Here is a 20755-nt window from a genome sequence, read left to right on the forward strand (position 1 = left end):
GATATAGTGTAAGTTGGCCAGGGCTACACAGTAGCAGAACTGGGGAATTCCAAGGCCAGTGTTCTTTCTTATGACGCATTTTCTGTCTTGGGTTACAACAGCACTAACGACAGGTAGCATTGCACACAGGCAGCAGCTGGGAAGTCTCCGCCCCCATCTCTGGCTAGGAGCCCTGCAGGTGATGATAAACAAGCTCCTGTGGAATTGTGGGTAGACACTGGACTTGTAAACGAAAAGCTTCATAAGTCCCTCTTTGCTTAGTACTTTTCTCGTCCTTTCCCCAGGATGCACGTAACCCTCAAGCACTAGGACCGTGCGGAATCCAGGCTGCGATGGCACCTTCATTTACCGCCCGCATTCAGTTGTTCCTCTTGCGGGCGCTAGGCTTTCTCATAGGCTTAGTAGGCCGAGCAGCTTTAGTCTTAGGGGGCCCAAAGTTTGCCTCAAAGACCCCTCGGCCGGTGACTGAACCATTGCTTCTGCTTTCGGGGATGCAGCTGGCCAGGCTGATCCGACAGAGAAAGGTGAGAATGCAATTCAGAAGAGGCTGGAGGGACAGGTCTTTTAGCAGGATCCAGGAAGCTTAGTGGTGGCGGTGGTTGTGGTTTCCTTTCCATTCTCTACTAGGGCGACTTGACTTAGGAGAGGCATTTATTGGGGATGAAGGGAGACTTCTGGGTGTTGTAGTACGTTTATTTTTACCAAGGACATTTACTGTGGGCATGGGTTGGACTATTTTGGTACCGTCATAGTCCTTCCTATCCATTTGTCCTATTTGTGCATAATTACTGTGTGTGGGGTAAAGCAGGTGTGAGTTTCAAACTGATTCTCAGCTATGGAAAGTCAGTCTCTCTCTTTCTCTCTCCCTCTCCCTTTCTCTCTCTCTATTCTTCCGTCTCTCACAGGCCCCAGATCAACCTGCTGCTTACCATTCAACCAATTCTTTTTAAAATTGATTTAAAATAAAAGTAGTACTTGGTCTAGGATAGTAAAAGCTGTGTCTACCATATATTTATTGCATAGTATATGTGAAATACTCTGCCTGGGTACTTAAGCATATTCTATTTCACGGATGCAGTTATATAGGCAATATTCATATTTTATGCATAAGGAAACTGAAGTAAAATGATTTGCACAAAAATTGTTGAAAGTTCTAAATTAAAAAAATTAAGCAGCTCATTCGTTCTCTATAGAATTGTGCAGGCAGGACTATTCATCTCTGTCATATAAATGATTGGTTACCTGGACATCTTGAGCTACAGTCTAGTATTGTTTATTTATACTCTGCTTGTTTTCACCGCTCTGCTGTTTCATTTGTTTTTCGTCATTGCTTTATTTCCAGAATCTACAATACTACTTAACAAAGAATAGGCATGCCGCAAATACTATCTCAGTATGTGCTCCTGAATGTATGAATTATTAATATTTGTATTGTACTCCTGGTTACCTTTCAAAGACATATCCTGTCTTCTTGCTGTACCCCCTCCCCAGCCTCTACCCACTCATGCATGCTTTTCTACCAGTTAGGGAGGCAATGGGATGTATTCGGTTGGTGCAAAAGTAATTGTGATTTTGTAATTGAGATTTTGACATTACTTTTAATGGCAAAAATCACAATTACTTTTGCACCAACCTAATAGTAGAAAGATGATATATTTCAAATTTTGGACTGTCTGTTCATGGCTCTGTGACCTTGTGCCACACCAATTGCAGATAATACATATCAAGAACCTGGCACATAGAAGATTGTGTAACATAATGATTAGAAGGATGGACTCTAGAGTCAGACTCCCTGGGTTCAGAAATCCTAGCTTTTCTACGATCTAGCTCTGTGATCTTAAAAACATTTCTTTTTTTTTTTTTTTTTTTTGAGACGGAGTCTCGCTCTGTCGCCTGGGCTGGAGTGCAGTGGTGCGATCTTCGCTCACTGCAAGCTCCGCCTCCCGGGTTGACGCCATTCTCCTGCCTCAGCCTCCCGAGTAGCTGGGACTACAGGCGCCCGCCACCATGCCCGGCTAATATTTTGTATTTTTTAGTAGAGACGGGTTTTCATCGTGTTAGCCAGGATGGTCTTGATCTCCGGACCTCGTGATCCACCCACCTCGGCCTCCCAAAGTGCTGGGATTACAGGTGTGAGCCACTGCGCCCGGCCTTAAAAGCATTTCTTAACTTTTTGTGTCTCTGATATCCTTTAAGAAAAATGGATTTGATAATAGAATCTACCTTTTAGAGTTATTGTGATGAATTAAATGAATTCATATATGTAAAACTTATAGAATATTGTCTGGCATACTAATCCTATATAAATATTAACTATTACTATTATTACTATCATCAGGTTTTTGGTAACTAGCCATTTTTTATTCATGCTTGCCCATGAGATGAGATGATCTAGATATAGTTTATCTAGATTTATAAAAATGTTCTGAAGGGGAGAAGTGGAGTGGATACAAAGTTTTATTTATCCCCTAGTTTCTGACTTTTTTAAACATGGAAATATTGTTACTGCAAAACAACTAAATTTCTTAAACACCTACCATGTGCCACTTGATAAGGCAAACATTTTACTTAGATTTTTGTAAATTGAATCTTCATAATGACATTTTGAGGTACATATGATTATCATCATCTTACAGAGAAGGAAAATAAAGTTTAGCGCTTTCTAATAGCTTGTCCAATGCCACACAGCTAGAAAGTGGTAGAGCCAGGTAAATCTTACTTAATTTTTGTTGGCACTTTATGGAAGAGTATGCTTCTTGATAACGAGCTCTGATTGAACAGTCAGTTTCCTGTGAGTCAGTGTCTACTGTCTTTTGCTTGCTTTTGTGTCCCTATGATTACTCTTCTATTATTCAGAATTCAGGCTACCACTATGTCATCTGAACCTCCACAGCCTCAGTTGGTATCCAAGGTTGGGCCTTGCCAAAAATACATCAACTTATGGCCACCATCATACATAGCCTGGTCATTGTTTTTGCACATTTGGATATTTGATTTTGTTGATGATCCGAAAGTCAATGAGGTTTTGAAACCGTAAGTCCCACCCTTTATTCATCTCCTTTGTTAGGAGACAAGGGTGGAAAGAGGCTTCATTGCATGATCTTTTTTACTTTCAGATTTTTGAAACGTGTGCTCATGTTACCTATTTATAATAAATATAATCAATACTTTAGAAAATTAGAAAAAAGTATTTTCAGTTTTTAGATAAGTAATAAAAAATAAGTATGAAGTTGATCTAAAGGAACAGATACGTAAATAGTTCTGAATTATGTTACGTGGTAAAAATATAAGGTACTGAGCAATGAATATAATATGATTCCTTTTGTGTGAAGAAGGGAGAGAGAGCTGAAGAGAGGGGAGAAGGGAATAAGGGAGAGAGGGAGGGAAAGAGAGAGAGAGTGAGAAGCTTTCACTTTTCATTTGTACTTTTCTGTAGTGAATGGATTTTCTAACCATGTACCTAGTCTTCATTTCTCCAAATGAACAGCAAGGTTCATTTGGAATAAGCAAACACAAATATCCAGGCTCAGCTATGTGACTTTGGTTAAGTCACTTAACCTCAGTGAGCCTCAATGACTTCATCTGTATAATGGGGATAACATTACATGTGTTTCTAGGAATATTTAATGACATAATATATATAAAGTTCTTGGCATATAATAAGTATTTAGCAAATGGCAATTATGGTCATGTTAACTTCTACCTCTAATCCCTGCTTTTTTTTTTTTCTCACGTGCTGCATGCTACAAACTCAATTACGGTAGCAGTGGCAGTTGAAGATCTTTGGGGTTGTATACGTTGATGGAGTGACCAGGTGCTAGACATCAGCTTGACAATCCAGGCTCTTAATGCTAGAGCTCTGTATACACTAGACTATTGAGTTATGGTGTCTGAAATCTCTGTCTGTGCATGCATTTAACAAACATTTACTGAAAACCTACTAGACGCATAATTCTAAAGGACAAGTAGAGTTAACCCAAAAGAAAAAGTACATGTAACTTTCTTTTATAGTTTTATAAATCTCCCCTGTATCTATGGTTGTACCTTATTTTTTCATTCTTAATACTAACCATTTTTCTGCACACACTCTTTCTCCATCATGCTTGTTGCAGTTTATCCATTTGATAGGTATTTAAAAGTTAGTTCATCTTTTTATACTGGTTTTGTTGTTACTGTTCCTATTTTATTTCTGTTATTAAATTTTATCTTGATCTTGTTATTCTTTAAAAAAATTGCTTTATTTTTCTATTATTTTAAGTTGAATACCTTATATATTGTCTTACTTTTTATAAATAAAAGCATATTAGGACAATTTTAGCCATAATCAATATATTTGATAAGAAATGATCCTCTTTTTGTGAATTTCCTGATAATTTGCCATTTTAGTTTTGTTTACCTCTTAGATCCATTGGTTATATGGAAGAATGTTTTTGAAATAATTAAGGCTTCTAAATATCACTGTTTAATTTTGGGTTTCTAATATTTCTGGATATGATAATTTGTCAAATTGACTTAGAAATTCTCTAAAACCATTTGGGATTTAAGATTTGCTTTGTGTGACATGATTATTTTTTGTTAATGATTGATGAATAAAGAACATATTCTTGATGGAGTAAAAATTCTCCCTCACTATGCATTTGAGCATGTTGGTTGTATTATTAAATTCTTGGATATATCCTCACTTTTTACTCCTTGGTCTGTGAGTCTCTGAGGGAGCTATATTGTTTACTACTGTACTTATACATCTGGTCAACTTCTCTTTGTATTTGTAGTATATGCTTCATGTATTTGCCAGCTTTATTAAAACAGAAAAGTATATGACTGTTACAGCCTCCTCATGTATCATACCATTTTAGGTTTCAGTTTTAAAATTTGCTTTCTCTAATATTAATGATACCACCTCTCCTTTCTTATTGTTTGTTTTCACCTAGTATATGTTTGCCTAACTCTTTGTTTTCAATCTTTCATTGTCTTTTTGTTCCAGATGAATTTCGTATAAACATTGTATAGCTGAGCTTTTTTTAAAACCAAATTTAATGCTTTTGCCCTCTGGCAGGGGAATTCAGTCCTTCACACTTATTATGTAATTGGTTTAATCCTTTTCACTTGATGTAATGTTTATAATTTATCATACTTGCTTTTTCTTGTCCTTTCCTTCTTTTTTCTGTCTTGATCTGATTTCTTTTTAATTATTTTTCGCTCCTCATTACTTGGGGTTCTGTTTTGCTTTGCAATTTTCTAATGTTTATTGTCTCATGTCTAAGAATTAGCATTAAAACTACAATTGTATATAATAATTAAATTATAATCCTGTAGCACCCACCCAGGATGTTTTACTTGTCTCATTCCTGCTCACATGCTTAACTTAAGACCTTTGGTTTAGTGTTGGTAAATTTAGCAAACAAAAGTACAATATGCTTAGCTAAATTTAAATTTAAGATAAATAACAAATAGATTTCAGTATAATCATCCCCATGCAATTATTGGGACATACTTATATTAAAAATTACTCTCTATTCATTAGAAATTCAAATTTAACTTGATTTCCTGTATTTTATCTGGAAACCCTACCTTTATGCCCTTTTATGTCTCCACTCTCCAACTCTTGGTTTTGCAGAGTTGATGTATACTGTTAAGTTTCAGGGTATTACTGAAACAATATCTATTTTTTTATTGATTATTTACTAGAACAAAATATTTGCTAGTTTAGTATATATACATAATATCTCTGAACTCCAATTTATATTTAATTTCAGCAGAGTTTATTCCTTTTATCCCTACTCATTGTTTGGAACTTTCTTATACTGGTATATTCCTGACTTCTTACCTTCAAAGTAGACATCTTATACCTCCTTAGCCTCATATTTTGCCTCATGGGGGACTACACTGTGTAATTCACTGAAAGGGTCTCAAAAAATGATTAATGTACATAGGAGTCTTTCAGGAAATACTTGTTGAATGAATTGTTTAGTGAATAAATGGCTGCTGACTAAAGTATTGTATTTTGCAGGTGAAATGTATAGATGTTGTTCAGGCTTATATCAACAGAATCAAGGATGTGAACCCAATGATCAATGGAATTGTCAAGTACAGGTGAGCATTTCCACTCTCTCAAGGAGTCATTTATGGTGGTTTTTGTTCTACTTCTGTGGTCATGCCACCTTAGCATATTTCCTAGATTCTTCTTTCTCTTTGTCCTTCCCTTGTTCTCACTGGGAACTTCTCTGACTTCTAATTTCAGTATTTAGTCCTTTGTTGAGTGTTTATGATTATTTGTCTGCATCCTCCTCCTATTAACTGCAAGATCCTTGATGGCAAGGACTAAATTTTGTTGTTTTTGCATATCCAACATCCAGAACAAGGTCTACAGTTTGGTAGGCATCATCGAACATTTACTGAATAGATTAATATTTGGCAGTGACTCTAATAGGAGAACCCCCCTACACATGCACACTTTTTCAAATGTGTATTTAGCATAGTAGATAGTATTTTATATAGGTATCATATACATTACTTCTGTGTCTCTATTGCTAAGTAAACACTTCTCAGCAGCTCTGAGGTATTAGAGGGCCAAAAACTTGGATTATTTTCTTTGTAATATTCTGTTTAGTGGGTAGCACAGTTCTTCTCAGCACACCATGACATAGGGTGCCATTGTGTAGCTCTCAGCCATTCATGTACCATCTTTAGGATTTTTGTCTTGTTTGCACGTCAGCTTTGTTGTTGTTAATATACTTATTAAAATTGAGTCACTTATTCTAACTTAATCATTTTAAAATGAAACTTTATATCACTACACATATTGAAAACCTATCATTTAACATGGATGGTTAATGTAAATAAAATGAAAACTAGCCAATATCATGAAATTATAGACATTTAAAATATTTTAATGAAATATAAGTACTGCATCAAATGGATTTGTATCATAATAGATACTTTATACATGTTTTCTCATTTGATCATCTCAACAGCATTTCAAAAAATGTATGTGACAACCATGATTCAAGAATATGGATATGTGATGCCAAGCTGACATAACAGAACTATGGGGTGGTTCTATGTTTCAGGAGGTCCTGACTTGTCTCTTTCATCTGTGAACCAACTTTTACCTGAAATGTAATTTGGGGGTACTTTTGGGGCAGAGTGTATCTTTAAACATTTGAGAGAGATTCTATTATTTAAATTTTCTGTTGCCTTTTAAAAAGGAGTTTCGAAGAAGGGGGTCAGTGGTTGCAGAGCTTGTTTTTGTGTATGAGGACACAGATAAAGACCTGAGAGAAAATCAAAATTTTGACCTTGTTGAAAATAATGAGTTTGGGCTACTACTCGGAGACCGGAGAGGGTTCTTGTGGGTAAATGGGGGGAGCATGGCAGGGCAGTGACTGTCAGGGGATTGGAGATTTGAAGAGAGAGAAAACAGGACTGTTTCTAAGACAGAGACCTTAGGTAAAATAAAAAGATGCTCAGAAATAATTTTATGAAGTTCATGCATGCTATGTGTGACATCTGTGCTTTTTTCCTCCCTCCTGTAAAGGGCCCCCAAATGGGCTTACTGTCCTGATAACAGTGTTTTTATTTTACTAGAAATTTAAAACACTGGCATTAAGATGAAAAATATGTGTAAAGCCCCTAGTATAGAACCTTCCATCAATCCCTCAGTGTTAGCTCTTTTATTGTTATGGTTGTTATTACAACATGAGCTCAATAAATGGAGCTGTCCTTATGATTACACACAGTTCTATTGCATTGTTATCCCTGTTTGCTTGGCACTAAAACTTACTCTCAAGGCAGTTCAATGATTAAAATCACACAGCTACAAAATAGTAGGAAGATATGTGAACTTTAATTATGCTGGCTTCTAGCTTTGTCTTTCTTTGGCTTCCAGCTTTGTGTTTGTGATTGACTGATGAGAAAATAGTCACTGCTTTTTTACCTCCTTCCCAAACCTGTTCTTCCAACCAGTCACACAAGCAAGATACCTAGGTGTACCCCTAGACTCTACCTTCTTCCTTCCTTTCCCAAATCTTTCTTCTAACTCTAATTAATCAACAAGTTTTACTGACTCTTCTTCTTTATTTATCATCATGTCAAACTTGTTTTCCTTCATATCCTATTCTAATCGTACGGAACTACTCTATTTCTCCTGATCCATTTATGCTCTCTATCATCTGCATAACTTTGCACATGTTATTACTTTTGCCTGGAACACTTTCCCTTTCCCCACCTCTCCTTTATTTGGCTTAGTTAATTTTTTAGGACTCAGTCCAGTTCTCAATTTTACATTATCTAATCATCTCAGTCTCTGTGAGATTTCTACTCTGAGCTCCCAGAGCACATTGTGCTCATGTCACTTTTGTATCATGAAGGGCCCAGAAACCACACTATTTTAACAAAGAATTTAATATAGGGAATTGGTAGAATAGATGTTTAAGGAATGAAAAAACAAAAAAAAGTAACACTGAAGTAACACCAAGATGATAACTGCAGGAAACAGCAAACTGAGGGAACACCCTAGGTATGAGGGAACAAAGGGAAGAAATTGGGATTATCAGAATCTAGGAGCTCAAAGGAAATGCCTGCAGAGCTGGGACCAAGACATCTGTGAAGAGGGTGTTGCCTGGCTGCTGCTTCTACCTCAGAAACTTTGAAAGGGGACCTCATATTCAGAGCTGTGGTTCAGAATTCTGAGAAGCAGCTGCCAGCTGACTGGTGCCAGTATTTCTGAGGGTGTGTGATGAGACTAGTTCTAGAGTGTGGGAAGAAATAGGAAACTGGAATCAACTACTGTTGCCTGGGTGAAAGGCTATTGTTGAAACAATGGTGTCAGGAACAGCAGGCAAACTGAAAGAAACAAACCCCTTCACCTCTTTTCTTTCCTCCTAGTCTTTCTCTGGCACCCATATTTGAAGGATCCAAGAGGGCACAAATTATCAAAGGAAAGTTTAGTTTTCTGAGTCCCATCAGAAAGTGGCATATAGAGGGGGTGGAGCCAAGATGGCCGAATAGGAACAACTCCAGTCTACAGTTCTCAGTGTAAGCGACGCAGAAGATGAGTGATTTCTGCATTTCCAACTGAGGTACTGGGTTCATCTCACTGGGGAGTGCTGGACAGTGGGTGCAGGACAGAGGGTGCTGCATGAGCAGCAGCAGGGCGAGGCATCACCTCACCCAGGAAGTGCAAGGGATCAGGGAATTCCCTTTCCTAGTCAAAGAAAGGGGTGACAGATGGCACCTGGAAAATCGGGTCACTCCCACCCTAATACTGCGCTTTTCCAACGGGCTTAACAAAGGGCACACCAGGAGATTATATCCCGCACTTGGATCAGAAGGTCCTATGCCCACGGAGCCTCGCTCATTGCTAGGACAGCAGTCTGAGATCAAACTGCAAGGCAGCAGTGAGGCTGGGGGAGAGGTGCCTGCCTTTGCTCAGGCTTGAGTAGGTAAACAAAGCGGCCAGGAAGCTCAAACTGGGTGGAGCCCACCACAGCTCAAGGAGGCCTGCCTGCCTCTGTGGGCTCCACCTCTGGGGGCAGGACACAAACAAAAGACAGCAATAACCTCTGCAGACTTAAATGTCCCTGTCTGACAGATTTGAAGAGAGTAGTGGTTCTCCCAGCATGCAGCTTGAGATCTGAGAACAGGCAGACTGCCTCCTCAAGTGGGTCCCTGACCCCCGAGTACTCTAACTGGGAGGCACCCCTCAGTAGGGCCAGACTGACACCTCACACAGCCCAGTACTCCTCTGAGACAAAACATCCAGAGGAAAGATCAGGCAGCAGCATTTGTGGTTCACCAATATCCGCTGTTCTGCAGCCACCACTGCTGATACCCAGGCAAACAGGGTATGCAGTGGACCTCCAGTAAACTCCAGCAGACCTGCAGCTGAGGGTCCTGCCTGTTACAAGGAAAACTAACAAACAGAAAGGACATCCCCACCAAAAATCCATCTGTACGTCACCATCATCAAAGACCAAAGGTAGATAAAACCACAAAGATGGGGGAAAAAACAGAGCGGAAAAACCAGAAACTCTAAAAATCAGAGCACCACTCCTCTTCCAAAGGAATGCAGCTACTAATCAGCAATGCAACAAAGCTGGATGGAGAATGACTTTCACGAGTTCAGAGAAGAAGGCTTCAGATGATCAAACTACTGCAAGCTAAAGGAGGAAGTTTGAACCCATGGCAAAGAAGTTAAAAAAACTTGAAAAAAGATTAGATGAACGGCTAACTACAATAATCAAGGCAGAGAAGTCCTTAAAGGACCTGATGGAGCCGAAAACCACAGCACCAGAACTACATGGTGAATGCACAAGCCTCAATAGCTGATTTGATCAAGTGGAAGAAAGGGTACCAGTGATGGAAGATCAAATAAATGAAATGAAGCGAGAAGAGAAGTTTAGAGAAAAAGGAATAAAAAGAAATGAACCAGCATCCAAGAAATATGGGACTATGTGAAAAGACCAAATCTATGTCTGATTGGTGTACCTGAAAGTCACGGGGAGAATGGAACCAAGTTGGAAAACACTCTGCAGGATATTATTTAGGAGAAATTCCCCAATCTAGCAAGGCAGGCCAACATTCAGATCCAGGAAATACAGAAAACAGAACAAAAATAAACCTCAAGAAGAGCAACTCCAAGACAAATAATTGTCAGATTCACCAAAGTTGAAATGAAGGAAAAAATGTTGAGGGCAGCCAGAGAGAAAGGCTGAGTTACCCAAAAAGGGAAGCCCATCAGACTAACAGCTGATCTCTCGGCAGAAACTCTACAAGCCAGAAGAGAGTGGGGGCCAATATTCAACATTCTTAAAGAAAAGAACTTTCAACCCAGCATTTCATATACAGCCAAACTAAGCTTCATAAGTGCAGGAGAAATAAAATCCTTTACAGACAAGCAAATGCTGACAGATTTTGTTACCACCAGGCCTGCCCTGAAAGAGCTCCTGAAGGAAGCACTAAACATGGAAAGGAACAACCGATACCAGCCACTGCAAAAACCTGCCAAATTGTAAAGACCATCAAGGCTAGGGAGAAACTGCATCAACTAATGAGCAAAATAACCAGCTAAGATCATAATGACAGAATCAAATTCACACATAAAAATATTAACCTTAAATGTAAATGGACTAAATGCTCCAATTAAAAGACACAGATTGGCAAATTGGAAAAGGAGACAAGACCCATCAGTGTGCTGTATTCAGCAAACCCATCTCACAAGCAGAGACACACATAGGCTCAAAATAAAGGGATGGAGGAAGATCTACCAAGCAAATGGAAAACAAAAAAAGGCAGGGGTTGCAATCCTAGTCTCCGATACAACAGACTTTAAACCAACAAAGATCAAAAGAGACAAAGAAGGCCATTACATAATAGTAAAGGGATCAATTCAACAAGAAGAGCTAACTATCCTAAATATATATGCACCCAATACAGGAGCACCGAGATTCATAAAGCAAGTCCTTAGTGACCTACAAAGAGACTTAGACTCCCACACAATAATAATGGGAGACTTTGACACCCCACTGTCAACATTAGACAGATCAACGAGACAGAAAGTTAACAAGGATATCCAGGAATTGAACTCAGCTCTGCACCAAGCGGACCTAATAGACACCTACAGAACTCTCCACCCCAAATCAACAGAATATACATTCTTCTCAGCACCACATTGCACTTGTTCCAAAATTGACCACATAGTTGGAAGCAAAGCACTCCTCAGCAAATGTAAAAGAACAGAAATTATAACAAACTGTCTCTCAGACCACAGTGCAATCAAACTAGAACTCAGGATTAAGAAACTCACTCAAAACCCCTCAACTACATGGAAACTGAACAACCTGCTCCTGAATGACTACTGGGTACATAACGAAATGAAGGCAGAAATAAAGATGTTCTTTGAAACCAACGAGAACAAAGACACAACATACCAGGATCTCTGGGACACATTCAAAGCAGTGTGTAGAGGGAAATTTATAGCACTAAATGCCCACAAGAGAAAGCAGGAAAGATCTAAAATTGACACCCTAACATCACAATTAAAAGAACTAGAGAAGCAAGACCAAACACATTCAAAAGCTAGCAGAAGGCAAGAAATAACTAAGATCAGAGCAGAACTGAAGGAAATAGAGACACAAAAAACCCTTCAAAAAATCAATGAATCCAGGAGCTGGTTTTTTGAAAAGATCAACAAAATTGATGGACCACTAGCCAGACTAATAAAGAAGAAAAAGGAGAATAATCAATTAGACACAATAAAAAATGACAAAGGGTATGTCACCACTGATCCCACAGAAATACAAACTACCATCAGACTACTATAAACACCTCTATGCAAATAAACTAGAAAATCTAGAAGAAATGGATAAATTCCTCAACACCTACACTGTCCCAAGACTAAACCAGGAAGAAGTTGAATCTCTGAATAGACCAATAATGGGCTCTGAAATTGAGGCAATAATTAATAGCTTACCAACCAAAAAAAGTTCAGGAGCAGATGGATTCACAGCCGAATTCTACCAGAGGTACAAGGAGGAGCTGGTACCATTCCTTCTGAAACTATTCCAATCAATAGAAAAAGAGGGAATCCTCCCTAACTCATTTTATGAGGCCAGCATCATCCTGCTAACAAAGCCTGACAGAGACACAACAAAAAAAAAGAGAATTTTATACCAATATCCTTGATGAACATTGATGCAAAAATCCTCAATAAAATGCTGGCAAACCGAATCCAGCAACACATGAAAAAACTTATCCACCATGATCAAGTGGGGTTCATCCCTGGGATGCAAGGCTGGTTCAACATAGGAAAACGAATAAAGTTAATTCAGCATATAAACAGAACCAAAGACAAAAACCACATGGTTATCTCAATAGATGCAGAAAAGGCCTTTGGCAACATTCAACAACCCTTCATGCTAAAAACTCTCCAATAAATTAGGTATTGATGGGATGTATCTCAAAATAATAAGAGCTATCTATGACAAACCCACAGCCAATATCATACTGAATGGACAAAAACTGGAAGCATTCCCTTTGAAAACTGGCACAAGACAGGGATGCCCTCTCTCACCACTCCTATTCAACATAGTGTTGGAAGTTATGGCCAGGGACATCAGACAGGAGAAGGAAATAAAGGGCATTCAATTAGGAAAAGAGGAAGTCAAATTGTCTCTGTTTGCAGATGACATGATTGTATATCTAGAAAACCCCATCGTCTCAGTCCAAAATCTCCTTAAGCTAATATGCAACTTCAGCAAAGTCTCAGGATACAAAATCAATGTACAAAAATCACAAGCATTCTTATACACCAATAACAGACAAACAGAGAGCCAAATCATGAGTGAACTCCCATTCACAATTGCTTCAAAGAGAATAAAATACCTAGGAGTCCAACTTACAAGGGATGTGAAGGACCTCTTCAAGGAGAACTACAAACCACTGCTCAATGAAATAAAAGAGGATACAAACAAATGGAAGAAAATTCCATGCTCATGGGTAGGAAGAATCAATATCATGAAAATGGCCATACTGTCCAAGGTAATTTATAGATTCAATGCCATCCCCATTAAGCTACAAATGACTTTCTTCACAGAATTGGAAAAAACTACTTTAAAGTTCATATGGAACCAAAAAAGAGCCCGCATTGCCAAGTCAATCCTAAGCCAAAAGAACAAAGCTGGAGGCATCACGCTACCTGACTTCAAACTATACTACAAGGCTACAGTAATCACAACAGTATGGTACTGGTACCAAAACAGAGATATAGACCAATGGAACAGAACAGAGCCCTCAGAAAAAATGCTGCATATCTACAACTATCTGATCTTTGACAAACCTGACAAAAACAAGCAATGGGGAAAGGATTCCCTATTTAATAAATGGTTCTGTGAAAACCGGCTAGCTATATATGTAGAAAGCTGAAACTGGATCCTTTCCTTACACCTTATACAAAAATTAATTCAAGATGGATTAAAGACTTACATGTCAGACCTAAAAGCATAAAAAGCCTAGAAGAAAACCTGGGCAATACCATTCAGGACATAGACATGGGCAAGGACTTCATGTCTAAAACACCAAAAGCAATGGCAACAAAAGCCAAAATTGACAAATGGGATCTAATTAAGCTAAAGAGCTCCTGCACAGCAAAAGAAACCACCATCAGAGTGAACAGGCAACGTACAAAATGGGAGAAAATTTTTTGCAACCTACTCATCTGGTAAAGGGCTAATATCCAGAATCTACAGTGAACTCATACAAATTTACAAGAAAAAAACAAACAACCCCATCAAAAAGTGGGCAAAGGATGTGAACAGACACTTCTCAAAAGAAGACATTTATGCAGCCAAAAAACACATGAAAAAATGCTCATCACTGGCCATCAGAGAAATGCAAATCAAAACCACAATGAGATAACCATCTCACACCAGTTAGAATGGTGATCATTAAGAAGTCAGGAAACAACAGGTGCTGGAGAGGATGTGGAGAAATAGGAACACTTTTACACTGTTGGTGGGACCGTAAACTAGTTCAACCCTTGTGGAAGTCAGTGTGGTGATTCCTCAGGGATCTAGAACTAGAAATACCATTTGACCCAGCCATCTCATTACTGGGTATATACCCAAAGGATTATAAATCATGCTGCTATAAAGACACATGCACACATATGTCTATTGCAGCACTATTCACAATAGCAAAGACTTGGAACCAACCCAAATGTCCAACAATGATAGACTGGATTAAGAAAATTTGGCACATACACACAATGGAATACTATGCAGCCATAAAAAATGATGAGTTCATTTCCTTTGTAGGGACATGGATGAAGCTGGAAACCATCATTCTCAGCAAACTATCACAAGGACAAAAAACCAAACACCACATGTTCTCACTCATAGGTGGGAATTGAACAATGAGAACACATAGACACAGGAAGGGGAACATCAGACACCGGGGACTGTTGTGGGGTGGGGGGAGGGGTGATGGATAGCATTAGGAGATATACCTAATGCTAAATGACGAGTTAATGGGTGCAGCACACCAACATGGCACATGTATACATATGTAACAAACCTGCACGTTGTGCACATGTACCCTAAAACTTAAAGTATAATAATAATAATAAAAGAAATATCTTCACATAAAATCTAATAAAAAAAAAGTGGCATATAGAATACTTGTTTCAGGGCTGAGAGATAATAATATAAAAACTGGTTCAACATTGCATAGTCATTGTGGTGTTGGTTGTCTCACCCACCAGACTCTGAGTTCCTCAGTGGCATGGACCATATCTTTTTAATCTTATTGTCTTCAGTGTGTAGAACATGATCTGAGATTCAGCATTTCTTCAGTAAGTAACGAATTAATATACATGTGTTTAGACAATGTTTGTTTTGGAGCTCCTGAATGCAGTTTCGTCTTATGCTCTGCAATCTGTTGGCTTCCTATATCTTCCTGGATTATGATTTATTGTTCACTGTTTTTCTTGCTTGCCTGGAAAAGTACAAATTTGTTACTAGTTTTAGACTTTGCTCCCTGAAGCATCTATTGTCATGCATTTCATCCAATAAGTATATTCTTCCCAATCTATGAATGACATAGAAAATGGTCACGGCAAACTTTCTGGGAGCCCTAGAGTCCAGAGATGTCAAGACTCAAAATACACACTTACAGAATCACACAGACCTGGGACAAAATTCTTCCTCTGTTAGTTATTTCATGAACTTAGGCATGTTTTTGAATCTCTGTGAATCTTTGTTTTATCCTTTCTAAAGGGGAAAATAATATGGACCCTCAAAATTTATGGTTTTATGGATTTAAATGCTTGAAAACACTTTCATTCATTTATCCCACAAATGGTTATTGAATGCTTACTATACACCTGGTAGCATGCTAGGTGTTGAAGATATAAAGATAAACACAACAGTCCCTGACTTCTTTCAGCTCCCAGTCTGGTGGTTGAAGCATGAGAATAACCGTTATTTACAGCACAGTGGAATTAGTGCTCTGATAGGGGAAGAAAAGAGTACTGTGGTATCATAGAGAAGGTTACTGATCCAAGACTGGAGAGGTGTCAGAAAAGGCTTTCTGGAGAAAGTGATATAATGTGTTGCTTTCCACCAAAAAGCTATCCAAGGGGTAGAATCCTCCTTGGATTTCGCTCCCCTACCACTGGCTGTACTTGAATCACTGAGCAAGTGCAAGATTTCAAGATATATAGATTTTTTTAAAAACCCTCTCAGACCTCAATAAATCTTTCACTCAACCCACATTGGCCAGCCTATGTATCATCTGGTGTCACAGCCACCCTTAGGCCTCATCCTGTTTGTCTCCATAGAAGCAAGGGTAAGGATTTTTGGCTGAGGTTCCTTGTTTCAGCTTGGCTGAAACTATGAGGATTTCCTTGGTCTCAGGAGTCTAGTACTGCCCTGTGCCACTGAGGCCACATGTAAGGGTATCCAATTTCCTTTATGCCTTTATCAACCTTCCCTTGGAAGTTCTCTGCTTGTGCTGATTGTATGTGGCTGAAGTTTGGGCAATGCTAATGAAGGGGATTTCAAGACCTTAGGAAAGTGTACATAGTTAAGGCACTACCTTTTCTCCATCCTTGGAAAGAACAGGACTGGGAAGCCTGATTGCCCTGCCCCACCTGGTTGGGAAACTCCTGGGAGACAAGTGTTTCAGGAACCCTGTCTTGCATGAACAAATATTGTGCCAGTAAATGGTGCTGATAACATCAGTATTGGTAGGACTTGTTGAAGAAATAGCTGCTGCAGTTCTTCTCATTGTTTTTCTGATATAGAGACTTGTAACCCACTTCCTAAATTTCATTTTGCCACTTCCCTAAGCTCTATGGTTTGGGTGACATGGCTTTGGCTTAATCTTCTGTGATTCTAATCCTTTGATTTTCCTGACAAGAATTTTGTTGACTGTCAGGAGAACCTGATGAATTAGTAATGATGATAGTGATAGCCACCATTTACTGAGTGGCTCTTCTGTGCTAGGTACTGTGTTTATGCATTATGACATTTAAATAACAAATCATGTAGATTTTATTGTTACCACCATTTTATAGCTGGAGAAACAGTTTAGGAAGTTGTCACTTGCAAGGTTATATAACCACCTCAGATCAGTCTTTCTCCAAAGCCTGGGATTTGTCCACTCTGCTACACTGCTTTTTGGATAGCCAGGTTCTTTGTGTTTGTAAGAGGCCAGATTGCAACATTCTCAGATTAATATTTTGCCGTGCCTAATTCGCTACCAAAATTGTCTCACTTTTTTTAACATAAGTAAGCTTCTAAAAAATGTAGTCAATACTTATTTTTCTGAATCCTTACCTCTAATTTACACCTATACTCACTGAAATCTAGCTTCTGTTCCTATCACTCAATTAAAAATAACCTGCTGGCTGGGCGCGGTGGCTCACACCTGTAATCCCAGCACTTTGAGAGGCTGAGGCGGGCAGATTACCTGAGGTCAGGAGTTCGAGACCAGCCTGGCCAACATGGTGAAACCCCATCTCTACTAAAAATACAAAAATTAGCTGGGTGTGGTGGCACATGCCTGTAATCCCAGCTACTCAGGGGGCCGAGGCAGGAGAATTGCTTGAGCCCAGGAGGTGGAGGTTGCAGTGAGCCGAGATCTTGCCACTGCACTCCAGCCTGGCCGACAGAGAGAGACTGTCTCAAAAACAAAACAAAACAAAAAACAAAACAAACAAACAAAATAGCCTGCTAACTCTATCAGTTTGGGCTGTTTCCACTGCAAAGAACAGAAAATCCAATTCAAAATGACTGAAAGTAATACGGAAAATATACTATCCCACAAACCAGTAAGTCTTTTGGTATGTTAGCTCTAGAATTGATTGACTCAGCAGCTGAAAAATGTTATCATTAACCTGTTTTCAGTCTTTTGCCTTGGACATCCTAGTTTGTCAGCCTTATTAGACTAGATCTTCTCATTGTCATAAGATGGCTACTATGCCTTATGTCTCAAGAGACAAAATTGTGACCAGATACCACTGGTAAACCAATTTTTGGCAAGGTGAATAACATTACTGTGATTGCACTAAACAAATAAGAAATCACACACTTAAGGTTAGAGATTGGGCCTATTCCCTGTAAGGCGTATGGCAGTACAATAAAGAGAGTTGCCTGAAAAATGGAAGTTACATTTATAAAGGGAAAAAGTGGATTTTGGATAGGCAGCGAACAATGTCTGCAACTCTTGACAATATGACTTTGGGTGAGTCCTTAACCTCTCTTTATCTCAGTTTCCTCATAATCATAATGAAGCAGTTGTTATGTACCTAATGGGATTATTGTGAGGATGGAACAACTTAATGAATTTAAAACACAATAATTGGCACATAAAATAGACTCAGTATATTGTACATGTTGGTCTTATTATCAAAATGATAATTGTCCTGTTCTTGAAGTCATTGCTACCTTTGGCTTCTAGACAGTGCTCTTCTATTATTTTATTATTTAACTCTTACACATCTAAATACATTTTATTCTTCCTTAAGGTGTGATTCTGTAATTTTGTGTGTGTGTGTGTGTGTATGTGTATAATAGTTCATGTAGTTATAAATATACTTAGCCTTGGTCTTCTATGACTTCAAATATCATTTGAACACTGATAACTCCTGGAACTTTGTCTGCAGCCCAGACCTTTCCTCTGAGCTCAATTCCCATATATGTATATCTACCTACTTGACACCTCTACCAGGAAGTCACATGGGCACCAAAAGTCAAAATAATTAAAATCAAACTCATGAAATGAAAATTTCAGTGAATGACATTGCCAACTACTATAAGCCAGAAAAACTGGAAAAAAAAATTCCTTCATCCCCCACATTCTAACCTTCTAATATTTTATATGAGTTCTACCTTCTAAATATCTCTCTCAAGATCTCATCTCTAAATAACTCTACTTTTCTCTACCTCAACTGCTGTCACTTTAGTCCCAATCACCATCATCTTTGCCTACTGCAGTAATCTTTGTGTTTCTAGTTTTGCTCTCCCTTCCCCATACTTTTTATTTTGCAAAAGCCAAAGGATATCTGTAAATCACTAAAGAGATTATGCCCCTTTCCTGCTTTAAACATTTCAATACCCAGACTCCCTAGAACGCCACGTAAGGGCCCTTTGTAATCTGGCATACCTTAGTTTTTCAGCTTTATCTTGTGCCATTCTCCCACATATAACTTCCTTTTTACTCCACTTGTGTATTTTTGCTATTCATCTGAAGAGTCCCTTCTAGTTCAGTCCAGCTTTTTGAGTTATTTTCACCTCCTAATCACAGACTTTCTCCTTCAGCTACTACCCCATCTGATATCTATCTCTCTGAGTACTCTTTTCCTCAGACTGGTTGCAGACTGGGACACTGTGCCTCAAGGTTTTCTTTCCTAACGTTTCCTAAACACAAGGCTACAGGCCGTTTTGCCTTGGATGAGGCTCACATCCAGAGAAGCTTTCAGTAACTAGCAGTCTTAGGCACGTGGATGCTTTACTGAGGTTCCAAGTTTGTGCCTATTGGAAATATTGGTCTTAGGTTCCCAATCCTTCTGAATTGGCAACTGAAAGCTTTTTTATTTCCAGAAAGTGGGTAACTTCAACTTCACACCCTTCTGCTTCTTTTTGTGCAACCAAAGTGTGAGGGATGGGATATAAGCAAAGCAAAATGTGTCCTTTTCCCCAAGTAGACAGTATGTATCTGCAAGGCCCCCAGAATGTGTAAAACTTAGAGTGCTGGCCTTTACTCTACAAATGGTAATGATGCTACTTTGTAACTAGCTATAGACACACAGAAATGTCTATAGTTTCTAAATGGCTGTGCTGACAATTATTCTTTTCATTGCAATAGAATTGTACTTTTACTGGCTTATGGGTGTAAAAAGGTAGTGGTGTGGCCAATAATCATAAAGATCCTCACAATTTGACAAATTATGAGACATTTGAACAACTAGACCCTGGGAAGTTCAGGGACTGATGTAGCTCTGGACTCTCAAACGTAGGAGATTTGTGGGCCTTCATTTAAGAGCCCTGCCATTAATGTGTTCTAACCAACCCCAGTCCTTCTTTCTTTTAGTTGAACCTCTAGGGAAAGAGATAATTTTATTTGTTTCACTTGGCTCAAGTGTTCAGTACACCGAGACTAGCAACATCTTGTGTGTGTGTGTGTGTGTGTGTGTGTGTGTGTATATATATACACACACACTATATGTATACACTATATATATACCATACCATATATACGTATACTATATATACACTTTATATACACCATATATACACTATATATATACTATATATGTATATATACACTATATATATACACTATATATACATATATAGTACTATATAGTATATATACACACTATATATACTATATATGTACTATATATGTATATATATACACTATATATATACATATATAGTACATATATAGTACTATATAGTATATATACACACTATATAGTACTATATATGTACTATATATGTATATATACACACACGTATACACACACACACATATATATATATATATATATATATAGCCTTTATCCTCTGAGTACCACTGGCCCACCAATAGGGTTATATGCATGACAACAGAGTTTTTACCCCTGTCGTTGGGCCAGTAGTACTCAGAGAACAAAGGCTAGACAAATAACCAAATAAGTTTTCATTAAAATGAGCCATGTTTTCTCATCCCTTCATCTTTCTATTCTCTCTGTTTGGGGTTCTTCTTCTCT

The 20755-nt window shown here is 38.4% G+C and overlaps 1 protein-coding gene across 1 annotated transcript in view; it reads left to right on the forward strand.

The window, feature by feature from the left end:
• The first annotated feature begins 295 nt into the window (after positions 1 to 295).
• FAAH2 (fatty acid amide hydrolase 2) overlaps positions 296 to 20755 on the forward strand; it is a 210219-nt gene continuing 189759 nt past the window's right edge. Inside the window, 2 exon segments of the mRNA XM_055106172.2 lie at positions 296 to 524; positions 6011 to 6093. Of these exon segments, the coding sequence (XP_054962147.1) occupies positions 333 to 524; positions 6011 to 6093 (275 nt within the window). The 5' untranslated portion in view covers positions 296 to 332.

The sequence above is a fragment of the Pan paniscus genome, chromosome X (assembly GCF_029289425.2).
Source record: "Pan paniscus chromosome X, NHGRI_mPanPan1-v2.0_pri, whole genome shotgun sequence".
NCBI classification, from domain to species: Eukaryota; Metazoa; Chordata; class Mammalia; order Primates; family Hominidae; genus Pan; species Pan paniscus.